Genomic DNA, 12,428 nt, shown 5'->3' with positions numbered 1-12,428 from the left:
CAAGCATGACATCCTTCTGTGGAAGGTGGAAACATGGTGTTATGTACAGGATCACTTCCAAGAAGCAGCATTGGGGGATTTCTGCTTAGTGGGGTAGGAGAGCTGAAAATAATGCCAATATATTTCACATCTGGCAACCTCTTAGAGCAAAATATACACCAGGAGGCTTTGTTTGGTCAGAATTGAATATACACTTCCAGAGTTAATACTAAATACATCTGGTAAAATAACATCGCCCGTCCCTTCAGAACAGCACTCGTCTATGTCTTAGGACTGACTGACCCAGGTTTGACTGCTGTTTCATCACCCTTGTGCCAGAAGTGCTGGTCACATGACCCGGAAAGCTGTCTGTGGACAAACAGCAGCTCCCTCGGCCTAAAGCAAAATGAGCACCACACTCCATAGTCCCCTCTGACTGGACTTAACTGTCCAGGGTACCTTTACCTTACTTCTGGTAAATGAGGCACCCTAGCCCCAAGAGGGCTGTGGAAAACTGTGTCCCTGGCCTTTTAGAAGTGCATTGGTTGCCAGATGTGATTTTTTCAGCTCTCCTACCCTACTTGCTTGGCCTATGGCTATTATACTGCAGGGGTTCATTCCACGTAGTCTTTTAACAGCTATATGAAGCTTCAAGGTAAGGTCATCCGATTTGAGTAAGGTACCATGTATGCTGATGACACACAGTTCTTTCCCCGGGATATTCCCAGGGGAACTGAAGGAGGCAGTGGTGCGCCCGCTCTTAAAGAAAACATCATTAGATCCCTTAGATCTATCCAATTACCGCCCGGTTTCGAATCTTCCATTCCTGGGTAAGGTGATTGAGAGAGCGGTTGCTGAATAGCTTGGCAGGTTTCCGGATGAAACATTGGCTCTGGATCCATTCCAGACCAGCTTCCGCGCTGGTCATGGGACTGAGACGGCTCTGGTCACCCTAACACATGATCTCCGCAGGCAGCTGGATCGAGACGGGTCGGGGCTGCTGATTCTTCTAGACCTGTCAGCAGCCTTCGACATGGTCGATCACGAACTCCTGGACCACCACCTTGCTGACGTGGGGATCCAGGGCATAGTCCTTCAATGGCTGTGCTTGTTTCTCTCTGGTCGGGGACAGAGGGTGGCGCTTGGGGGGGGAATTGTCATCGCACCACTCCTTGGTGTGTGGAGTGCCTCAGGGTGCGATACTCTCCCCGATGCTTTTTAACATCTTTATGTGCCCCCTCGCCCAGCTTGTCCGGAGTTTTGGGCTGGGTTGTCATCAGTATGCCGATGACACCCAACTCTATCTGTTGATGGATGGCCATCCTGACTCGGCCCCAGACACACTGACCAGATGTCTGGAAGCTGTGGCTGGATGGTTTCGTGGGAGCTGGTTGAAGTTAAATCCTTCGAAGACATAGGTCCTCTGGCTGGGATGGGACGATATGGGATTGAGGGGGCAACTCCCATCTCTTGCGGGGATGCAATTAGTGCCAGCACTGTCCATTAAGAGTTTGGGTGTAATCTTCGATACCTCCCTCTCTATGGAGGCGCAGATTACAGCTATAACAAAGGCGGCATTTTTTCATCTCCGCCAAGCTAAGCAGTTGGCTCCTTATCTCTCTCGCCCTGACCTAGCCACTGTGATCCACGCGACGGTCACCTCCCGGCTGGATTATTGTAACTCGCTCTACGTGGGGCTGCCCTTGAGACTGACCCAGAAACTCCAGCGGATGCAGAATGCCGCGGCGAGACTCCTTATGGGGTCTTCGCTGCGAGATCACGTTCATCCGGTACTATACCAGCTGCACTGGCTCCCGGTGTAGTATAGGATCAGGTTTAAGGTGCTGGTTTTAACCTTTAAAGCCCTATATGGCCTAGGACCCTCGTACCTATGGGACTGCCTCCCCTGGTATGTCCCATGGAGGAACTTACAGTCTGCAAATAAAAACATCTTGTAGGTCCCAGGCCTCAGAGAAGTTAGGCCGGCCTCAACTAGAGCCAGGGCTTTTTTGGCTGCGGCTCCAACCTGGTAGAACGCTCTGTCACAAGAGACTAGGGCCCTGCGGGACCTGACATCTTTCCGCAAGGCCTGCAAGACAGAGCTGTTCCACCATGCCTTTGGTCAGGGTGCAGCCTGACTTCCTCCTCTGGCAATCTGCACAGAATTTTGCTTAATGGTTGCCATCAATTTGATTTTAATTAATTTTTAGAATGAAATGCTTTTAGAATGTTGGATTATTTGATTGTTGTTAGCCGCCCTGAGCCCGGCTTTGGCTGGGGAGGGCGGGATATAAATAAAATTTATTATTATTATTATTATTAGTAGTAGTAGTATTTCTGTCTCCATTCCATCTGAATCAGGTGCAGCAGTGCAGATGGTAGACCAGTGTCTGGAAGCAGTAATGGCCTTTATGAGGGGAGGGCTAACAAAATGAGAATGAATCCTAAAAAGACAGAGGCGCTCTTGGTTGGTGGCTTATGTATTTGGGAAATGGAGAAAGAGCCTGTTCTGGACAGATTTGCACTCCCCTTGAAGGAGCAGACACATAGTTTTGGATCCAGGTTTGTCATAGGAAACTCAAATGGCTGCAGTGGTTAAGAGTACCTGTCTCCAGCTAGGATTGTTTTGCCAGCTATAGCCATTCCTGGATTGTGATAGCCCTGCCACAGTGATCCATTGTAACTTCATGCTCTACATTAGCTTTCCTTGAAGATGGTTTGGAGGCTGTAGCGGTTGTTGAATGCTGCTGCGAGTATTGACTGGCCTATTATTATATATGGAACTCATAGAAAGGTGGGAGTCATGTGACTTTGTCATTTTGCCTATTGTGTAACAAACTGGTAGCATTCGCTCTTGAGCTCTTATGCATGCACAGGTACAAACATACCTGTGTGCATGCCCGATATGGAAAAAAGGTAGTAGAGGGCAAGGGATGGAGTGATGGAGTGGAAGGATACAAACAGAGCAAAACAAGCACAATATGGATACATTCCAACTTCCTCCACCCTTTGGGATGGGTGCAGAATAGCCACCATTTCCATGATGAAACATGCGAAAGCTAACCTGCCTGTTGCACGCACAGAAAATTCCAATCAGAAAAATCAGTTTGTGGAATAGCATTTCTTGGCTGGAAGCACCCCATTTCTTCCTTAGTTCCCAAGTACAGGAGGAACAATACAAATAGCACTGGCTTCAAGTGTGTGCTTCTGATACAAATTAAGACAAGTTAAGCTGTTTTGCCAGCAAAGGTCAGCTCTTTTTAAGTCTAATTTGGCAGGTACCTTGCAGGCATTTGATACAAAACCTGCAAGGACTAAAGGACACAGAGTCAGAAATCTGATAATTAAGCCTTCAAGGGCCTGTATCAGATTCACTTCTTTTTCTCAGGTGGGAAGCTTCTACCTGCCTTGCATCGTGAAGTATTTCACACCCAGTTAGGATCTATATATATTGACCGCCATACTTTTACAAATCAGAACTGCTAAGAGATGTAATAAAATAACCAGTTTAATTTGTGTTATATTTTGAAGAAAGTGTGAGCAGCAGCCATACAGATAATGAACAGTATATTCCAGCAATGTACATTTTAAGTGGAGCAGACTAGATCCCTGTCCTACTGCCATGCCCAACCATGCTTGCCAGTTGTATGTCCAAATATAGCTGTGGCCTATTTTCAACCCACAAATGTGTATAATCTGTCCTCATTCCCACCACACACAAGCTGTGACTGCTTCTGTAAAATCTGAAGTACAAGTTCAAATGTGCAGGTACTGTTCAGCTTATTTGTTTTGTGAGAGTCTGCTCCCAGCTTTCAGTGTTTTTAGCCAATGAATGAAAACATAGCAATGACTGGCATTTTGAAAAGCAGACCTAGCGAAATAGAAAATCAGTTACACACCAGTGTCTAGTGAAGCAACTTTTTGGTTACTTTTTCAGTCTTCTCTGCCCTGTTGGTTGCCACTCTTGACTGATGTTAACACTTCTTCTTTAAAGTCGGTGTTAGAACTTTAATGAAAAATTGCTATCTGTATGAGGCCTCAGCTTCAGGATGCTTTTATCCAGATATGTTACCTAGGATTATTTCCATTTCCAGGTACATTTTCTTCTGTTAGAGAAGAACTACAAGAAGCTATTGTTAGCTTCCTGAAGCAAGATGTCGAGTCTGGGGTCCTTCCTTGTAAAATAATTTTTTAATAACCAGGAAAATGTGTGCATTAGAACAAGGTTTGCTCCAATATGAGTGCAATTAGTCAAGAAAGTGTCCTGCAGGCATAGAACTTAGAAAAAGTTATTAATGGAAAAAGTTAAGGTACTTATCTGTACCTTTTCTGTGTTTGAAAACTTAACTTTTTGGCTGAAATATTTTTGAAAGCTGGTTCTTATTATGGTAGAGGGTTTATCCTTCTCAGTTATCACCAACAGCTACACTGCAATTACCTTCCCAGTTAGTCATGAGAGTCTAATGTCAAAATGACTCAAAGCGTTTAGTAGAAAATTTCACTATGCTCCATAAAAGATTTTTAACATTAGATATAGTGCAGGATAATATATTTTAACAATAATGGTTACATGATTTTGTAAGAACAAACAAGGATTCACTTTCACTTTAATATACGTCTTTTCTCTCCCTTAGCATTACGTGATTGACCAGAATTCATATTGGGAGCTGGCGGGGACTCCTGTCGTACCACGTGGCCTGCCCATGGATTTCCCAACTACCAACTGCCTAGTCATGTATTGCTTCCAGGGGCTTGGGGCCCGATGCAACAGGCTGCAACTGCTGCCCACATTGGGACCAGGTAAAAGAGGTCATTTTCTTTCTCTCTAATTAGGACCACAAAGACATATAGTGAGGTGAGAAACACTCTGCACAGATTCAAGCTTTGTACACATCATACATTTGAAGCAGATGGCTTCACCTAAAGAATCCCAGATTCTTTACCTTTACCACAGCTACAGTTCCCAGCACCCTTTGTGCAACTCCAGCTGATTTGCCAGCTCCGGCTGCTCCTGGGCAGATATAATATTGCCACAAGGACCAAAGCCCTTGTGGTTTCTGACTGAACCACTGGGGATGGTCTTGAAGATGGTCTGGAAACTTCTGTTCAGGGGAGCAGCCCATCAGGAGCATGTTTAACATCTAACATCACATACTAGGGGGTTTGTATCAATTTTGGATTTTGGGCTTGTCAGAGGTGAAGTGGGGTTTGTACAAGGTGATACAAGTCAAAGCAGTGGCTCTTGAAGTGATTCGGTTCATGGTGTTTGGTGATCCAGATATGTATGACAAAAGCAAAACTAAATGTCTTTAAGCCTACCGTATAAGGAAACCACCAGGGAAGGGTGACAGGGGAAGGGAAAGCAAATGCCATAGGAAAAGCCTGTAATTAGAAGGAATGATTTTACCAAGAAAGTTAATTGCTTTTAGTTCTCTTCCCCCACCCCCAAATTAAATGAAGATTATAATAATATCATAATATATTTATTTATATCCCCACCTCATTGCTTGACAGGTGGCTTAGTTACAGATAACTAGCGCAAAAGTCATTGGACCTATTTGTCTGCAGTTTGGCAGGTTTCTTACCCAGGGAAAAATATTATTTGACTGAAGATAGTAAGGATTGGTTTTTGGAATGTTATGTACACAGGAAATGTATACATGTTCAAATGCTGAGCTATGACCTCTCAGGAATCAGAATGTCCAACTCTGCCACAGTAATGTAATCATTTGAAAGCCTTGTACTAAGTTAAGATGAAGGCAGTTCCATGCCATAGCAGTCTATTTATTAAATGAGATTGTATTGTATATGTAATTATTTATTAAGCTGAGAAGCCAGACAGGGTAAACAAATGTTTACAGTATAATACATTAAGCATTTTCGGGGTTTAATAAAAATGATTGTCACTCACTGTGCTTCACAAAAGATTTCTTTTTAATGAATAAATAATTTGATGAAATCAAAAAAATATTTACAATATAAACAAATGGGGAAAAGCTTTGGATATATTAATCTGATCATCCTGTATTTTTTCCATTTTCTTAATGGAAAGTCTGTCAAGTCTCTCCTTTCTGAAACAATACAAGTTGGACAGAAAATACAATTCAGCAAAGTTAATGTGGTTTGTTTGTGTAGCTATTAGTTAGGTTGAAGCTACAAATGCTTTGTTTTGTTAGGAGCAAATAGGATACAAATGTAACTAAAATACATTATCAAAATGCTAGACGGCATTCTCCACAGAACAAAAATGTACACTATAGTCTCTGACAACAACAGAGGATCACTGCCAACAAAAAAGTACAACAGAAAAGTACAAATTTCTTCATTAGAATAGAATTGTGCTCTTTAATTTACCAGGTGACTAGACTGGTATATCAAGTTGATGGATTTATATGATAGTGGTTTCCAATCACTGAAGTGCATTTTTTGTGTTACTGTGGGATTTGTAGGTGTCTCAAGCAACGGCCATACTGTGGAAAATGGGCAGTGCAAGCATTAATTTTTTTGGAAAGACGCTCTTGGGCTCTTAAAAAGAGCCAGTACAAAGCAATATAAGCATAACACTGAGAAGTCCTCATCTCATACACACAGATATCATGAAGCAACTTGCTTTGATTGTGGTGGTGAAAGGTTTTGATTCCTCCCAGCACTATTTGCACCATCAGCCAGAATTCAAGTACTCCAAAGCCACTTCATAGCAGAATTTATATTGATCCTGGAAAATCAAAACATGAAAATAATGTCAATTGCAGCAAGGACTAAATCAAGGACACACGTTTTTTCCCCCCAATTAGTTATAATTACATAATAATACAAATTTCTGTGCAGATTTATACATGGTTAATGATCATCAGTTTTAAAACCTTATTGAATTGGCAATAAGATTATTCACATAAGCAAATAAATAAGTAGAACACTTGGAAATTTCTATTACAGAAAAGTGATAGAACAGAGGGAAGGAAAGAGCCATATATGTTACTCTGAGCTCTTTGGAAGAAAGGTAAAATAAATATGAACCAAACGCTGAAATGACAATGACCAAGTACTTGTTTAGCCCTCCAAATGCCCTTTTAGCAGGATGCATCCTTCCTTACACTACTGATGAACAAAGTAGACCATAATACCCTGATGCTTTGCGATGTCCTATATAGTTTTTATAGAACAACAGCTGGCATTTCAGCAATTCTACGTATAAGAAGTTCCATAAAACACTCTACAAGGAAATAATTGCTCTTGGCCCTTTGTTTCTGAACTCTTTTAATCCTTCTGCAAGATAGAAGAGCCATAATTAAATGCAATACTCTGAATGTCAAACTGAAATTCACAGTCTTGATAAATATTAGGAGATTAAGCTATTTATAAAATATATAATTTGAAAATCTGGCATTTCATTTTGCATGACTATTATTTCTGCCACACAAAGGCTGTTCTCCATGTGGATTGCACTGCCAGAAAGAGAAATTAATAAGGATGTTCTGTTGAAAGTTGAAAGTTTTCACAAAAACCCCCAGCATACACTGAACAAGTCTCCTTGGGAGGAAAGCAGTGTAAAATACTTTTACAAGCCAAGTGATTTCATTATCCCCTTTAGAAAACAACAGGCTTGCTTTTATGAACCGCTCTCAGTTTAAATCTCAAAAATGTCACTGTGCCTTATGATAATAGGAATCCCCCCCCCCACTTAGTAGAGCAGTTTAAAAGCTCATACCAGAAGGTCCACCATGTTAGGCTTATTATTCCGCAAGGTCTTCACAGCGTGGAAAACATCAACAGCCCTCTGATGTCGCAGCATTTCACAAACAATACTGATTGCACAAAACGTCCCACTGCGGCCACCTCCATTTCTGCAAGAAAAGCAATGACTTGATTATTTTGTAGCTTTGTGTTATTTCCCCTTAATAGTACATGCAGGTCTTCCCCCACCCCAGAAACCCAGTGTGACATATGTTGATGTGCCAATCCACCTGGACTGTGATAAGGACACTATTTGAGGGTTCACAGAGCATCTACTGTATTTAAGTCCCATAGCCTGATTTCAGGTATGGGCTTTTTTGGTGCAGCCCTGAAACTATATGTTTCTTACTTTCTTGACTATTGCTTCTAAACAACACCAGCCTATTTCACAAGGTGGGTGTTGGGGATTTTTGTGACCGTCTTGTTATTGAAGCAATCTCTGGCCATACCATATCTACATGTGGACACGCAAAGTTCACACATGTCTTGGAAGGTAACTAAATGGTTATATGTCCTCCAGTTTTTTAACAACTGAAGAACAAACTTACAATTATTTATAAAAAATAAATTCAAATGGATTTTTTAAAAAAATATATTCCTTAACTCTTCCAGTACAAGAAAATATATAAAATGGTCCAGATCAAAATGAAGTCCACCTGTTGGTCTTATTTCTTGTAGATATAAAACCTCTTTAATTCCACTTTATCTGATTATGTTTTAACTCATTGCCTCCAGAGAGCCTCTGGCAGTCAAGAGTAAAAGCAATGGGCTAAATGGACAAATATTGTGACCTTGGATAAAGCAGTTTCCTATGTTCTAATGTTTTGTACTAACACAATTGATCAGTATCAGATTATGTCTAGATTCATTTATCTGAACTATCCTCATTTTGATGCAATTTCTAATTGCTCAATGTTCTAAAAACCCACAAACAAACCTACACACTACTGAAGTTATGAGAGATTCCCAAACTTCTTATTTTTGTCTTGTGGAAATAAGCAGGAAGAGTGGCTGCGGAGAAAACAACTTTACTTTTGGAACTGAATTAAATCATGATCCAATTCAGGGACCAATTCACATTCAATACTCCCAACCATGGTTGGGGGATCAGAAGCGGGCTGCAGAACTACATGCTTCCTTTTCTGGACCCTTAATTCTTTAACTTCCAAAATTCCCTCTACTGGCCTGAACCACAATTAAGGCTTTCCATTAGAATATCCACTACCCATGGCCCATACTAACCAGGAATCTATGCTTGGGGTAGTGGAAACAAACTCATGGTCTGGATCCTAGTTCTTAAGACATGTTTTAACAGATTGAGAGTAACAAAAATGTGAGGCCTCTGTGTTCAGATGCATGATTAGATATAGCATTTAATAAAACTTTCTTCTGAAAATTAAAAATAACCATAGATAATCTCTCTCCTTCTGGAAACTCTATTATTTCCACAACTATTCTAATCAGCATCTTTAGATTCCACTTCATTGAAAATAATAAACCTTAATAATTACCAGAGTGCAGACTAGTTAGCTTGCAGCTTTTAAAAGCTAGAACTCACAAATGGTTGATTTTCAAAGGAAGTGACAATATGGCACATCTGTCACATCCAGGCAGCATGAAAAGAATGTTCCCTGCTGCCAAATACTGGATGATATTGTGCCATTCTTTGAGCATTTTAATTAAGTCATTTAAAAGGATTATGTTGGATGGTTTCCCCCACTTTCTGTGCTGCCTGGAAGTGATGTATATGCGTGTGTGCAGGAGATGTGGTACAGCCATTTAATATCACGAATAATTGAGATGATATCAATTTGCATTTTAAAAGGACCTCCCAGATATAGATCTCAAACCATTAATAAGCGAAACCTCACAAGATTAGGAATTACAATTTCTATTCAACAGGTGGGAAAACTAGACACCATGATCAGGGGGCAAGTGATAATTTTGGGAGGAACCATAGCAAGCAGTTTTAACCCCCCCCCCAAACAATGACACCTTACAGTTCTTAGGAAGGGGAGTGGGGCAGAGATGAAAGTGAATAGTCAATGCTTGGTAGAATAAGTAAGTGTAGTAGAGCAAGAAGGATATCTTGAGGTGTGGTGGATAAGCTTGATGAATAAAGGCAAAATAAGAGACTGAAATACAGTATCATATCATTATACAAATCATGGTATGAACACCCTTGGAATAATGTATACTGTTGTTATTATAATAATTCAATTTCTATACTGCCCTTCATTCAAAGATCACAGAGTGTACAATATAAAAGCATCAAAATATAAAGCATAAAAACTATTGCTATTTTTCTAGAAAAAGAAGTCTCTAGAAGAAGAGTCTGGAACTCTCTTATCTAGTCCATTACAGAGGCAAGACAAAGGTCCAGCACATCCACTACCACACCTGCAAATGTAAAGGAGGAGTCATCAACATATTGCTGGCAATGTACTCCAAGACGTTTCATGTAGGTGTTCAACATCATGGGGGATCAGATCAACCCTGAGGAACCCACATGGAAGGCTCCACAGGGCTGAAGAACATTCTCCAAGCATCACCCTCTGGAAATGACCATCCAAGTAGGACTGGAACCGCCACAAAGTGGTGAAACCCACTCTGAGCTTGGACAAGCCACTCCAGAAGGATACCATGGTCGATGGTATTGAAAGTCACTGAAGAAGTCAAGGAGAATTAACATTTCCTCTGTTTCTCTCCCAACAGAGGTCATCATACAGCATAACCCAAGCAGTTTCTGTGCCAAAACCAAGCCTAATGTTTGTCTTTTTTTCCTCTTAAAGCCATCTAAGCTAGTGGCCAATATTCACTTACAAGCAATGGACGACTGTACGGCCTTCACCTCCATTGTATTCTTCCTGCCATTTGTCTACCTGACGTATGAGTTTCAGAAAAGAACGTTTGGATACAGGAGTGTCTCTATACATGGGCCATCCTAGGAACTGAAATTGCTGCACCATTCGATAGCCGTCCTGGGGCTGTGGGGACCCAACCAGTAGAAGAATAAAAAGACAGCATTATTTATTCTACATCCAAATAATATATATGTTACATGCTCTCATCAACAGTGATTATTAAAGCAGATTACTTCTTGTTATTTGCTACAGGAATTCTCATTTGGGAGTTATGACTCTGAATCTCAGAGATATATTAAGATGATTTTCTAAACTGCTGAATATACAAATATACTAGAGTGGAACAATGGTACAGCTGCAAGAGCCAATATTATAGCAATCACCAGCTAGGCAAAGTGAAATTTGCAATATAGCTCCAATTATGGCTGCCCTTTTTATATGCTCATCATTTTCAAATTTTCAGAATGAACTTTCGTTGTGTGATGACTGATTGTTAATAAGCCAAATAAAGACCCACATATTCAGAATAACATCACTTCATTAGCATCTCTCTCCAAAGACACATTTTATTTTATATGTGAATGAAATCTTTCTACTAATTTTTTAGAAAGGGAAGGAAATGTGTTCTCATTCTTGACAATCCTACATATTCAATAATCTTGATTTACATTTCTGAATGCTGTGAGATAAAAGAAAGTTTCAATTGGCACTTTGGATTTGAAAAATATCCAAAAGAGGTTTCAAGCCTTTTAAGCTGTATCTTGCAACCCTAGGGTGTGGAAATATTCAAAACCTCAAGTTCTAATATGCCCCCTTAATTTTTGGAAACTTATCTACATATATCACCAAATAAAAAGGCTTGCCAATTTTGTCCCTCTCATTACTAAGCACAATAATTTTAAAAGAAAACTCTGGAAAAAAGAGCTGAGTAGACTTCTACAATATTTTCTTAAGTAGGAGGTAGTAGATGATTATTGTTTAGCTAAGTAGGCCTTTTCTGAGCATTGCATTCTGAGCATACAGTTTTACATGTAAAAAGTTTGTTTCAATTGAACATCAGGCGCAATACAAAGGAACTCAATAAAGCTAGGAACCATAATTATTATTTGTTGTAAATTAGATTTTTTGAACATCTTCCAAGAAACAAATAACTGAATAAGGTCCTTACTCTTGCTGCATTATAAATTCGAAATATCCGGCTGATAATGTCTTCTTCTAAATCAGCAGAAACAAACTCCACCTGAATAGGACCATGTCGATGAACTCCATTTTCAGGCCAATATTGTGGACACAACTGTAGAACAAAAAGATAAATAAACACATAGACATATTATCTACAAAATGTGTTTCGGCATGTCGCCCTATAGCTCAATCCACTGGCTTTCACATGTGAACAGGTGGGCCAATGTGCCCAAAGCGCTCCATAGAAGAAGGGGTGCCCTGTCCCTCTCTGTGCCGGGGAATGCTCCAAATGCTAAATCACTTCCAAGCATTAAAGAGTAGAGATGAGGGAGAAGCTTGATTTAGTTCAAATCTGAAGGTGAACATACCTAATTTGCCCTTTCTGAAATAATACACAAACCAAAGGACAGCCTTCCTTCACAATTCTCCAAAATTTGCCACACAGTTTTCTGGCCAGGTAACGTGTACTAAAATGTAAAAACTAGTGTAGTGTTCAAATACAGTAAATGCATATAAATATAAATGCATATATTATTTGGGGAAGGGGTCAGGCAAGTTTCTTTGAAGATGAAGACCAGATGGCCACTGCAGTGCCATTTCAAAGGGATGAGCTGGGTTGCAATAGCTGCATCTAAGTGACAAACATCCAAAAGGGCAATGGGGGCGGGG

The 12,428-nt window shown here is 40.4% G+C and overlaps 1 protein-coding gene and 1 long non-coding RNA gene across 13 annotated transcripts in view; one reads left to right on the top strand and one right to left on the bottom strand.

The window, feature by feature from the left end:
• The window catches only part of LOC309373699, a 42,479-nt gene that overhangs the window by 23,918 nt on the left and 6,133 nt on the right, over positions 1 to 12,428 (top strand). Inside the window, exon 2 of the long non-coding RNA XR_014170130.1 lies at positions 4,614 to 4,779. This is a non-coding gene — a long non-coding RNA (uncharacterized lncRNA). The remainder of the gene's footprint in view (positions 1 to 4,613; positions 4,780 to 12,428) is intronic.
• The window catches only part of PTPRM (protein tyrosine phosphatase receptor type M), a 401,111-nt gene continuing 394,578 nt past the window's right edge, over positions 5,896 to 12,428 (bottom strand). For 8 of the 12 annotated variants that reach the window (XM_081917995.1, XM_081917993.1, XM_081917996.1 and 5 more), the window contains 4 exons: positions 11,746 to 11,871; positions 10,537 to 10,715; positions 7,688 to 7,823; positions 5,896 to 6,694 (listed from right to left, as the gene is read on the bottom strand). In XM_081917995.1, the coding sequence (XP_081774121.1) occupies positions 6,641 to 6,694; positions 7,688 to 7,823; positions 10,537 to 10,715; positions 11,746 to 11,871 (495 nt within the window). In that variant the 3' untranslated portion in view covers positions 5,896 to 6,640. The remainder of the gene's footprint in view (positions 6,695 to 7,687; positions 7,824 to 10,536; positions 10,716 to 11,745; positions 11,872 to 12,428) is intronic. The other 4 variants (XM_081917991.1, XM_081917998.1, XM_081918000.1 and 1 more) reach the window with 1 other exon arrangement.

Source organism: Podarcis melisellensis (genome assembly GCF_964234715.1).
Source record: "Podarcis melisellensis genome assembly, chromosome: 7".
Taxonomy (NCBI): domain Eukaryota; kingdom Metazoa; phylum Chordata; class Lepidosauria; order Squamata; family Lacertidae; genus Podarcis; species Podarcis melisellensis.
Note: the sequence above shows the minus strand (reverse complement) of the source record. Positions and strands in the feature narration are given on the sequence as shown.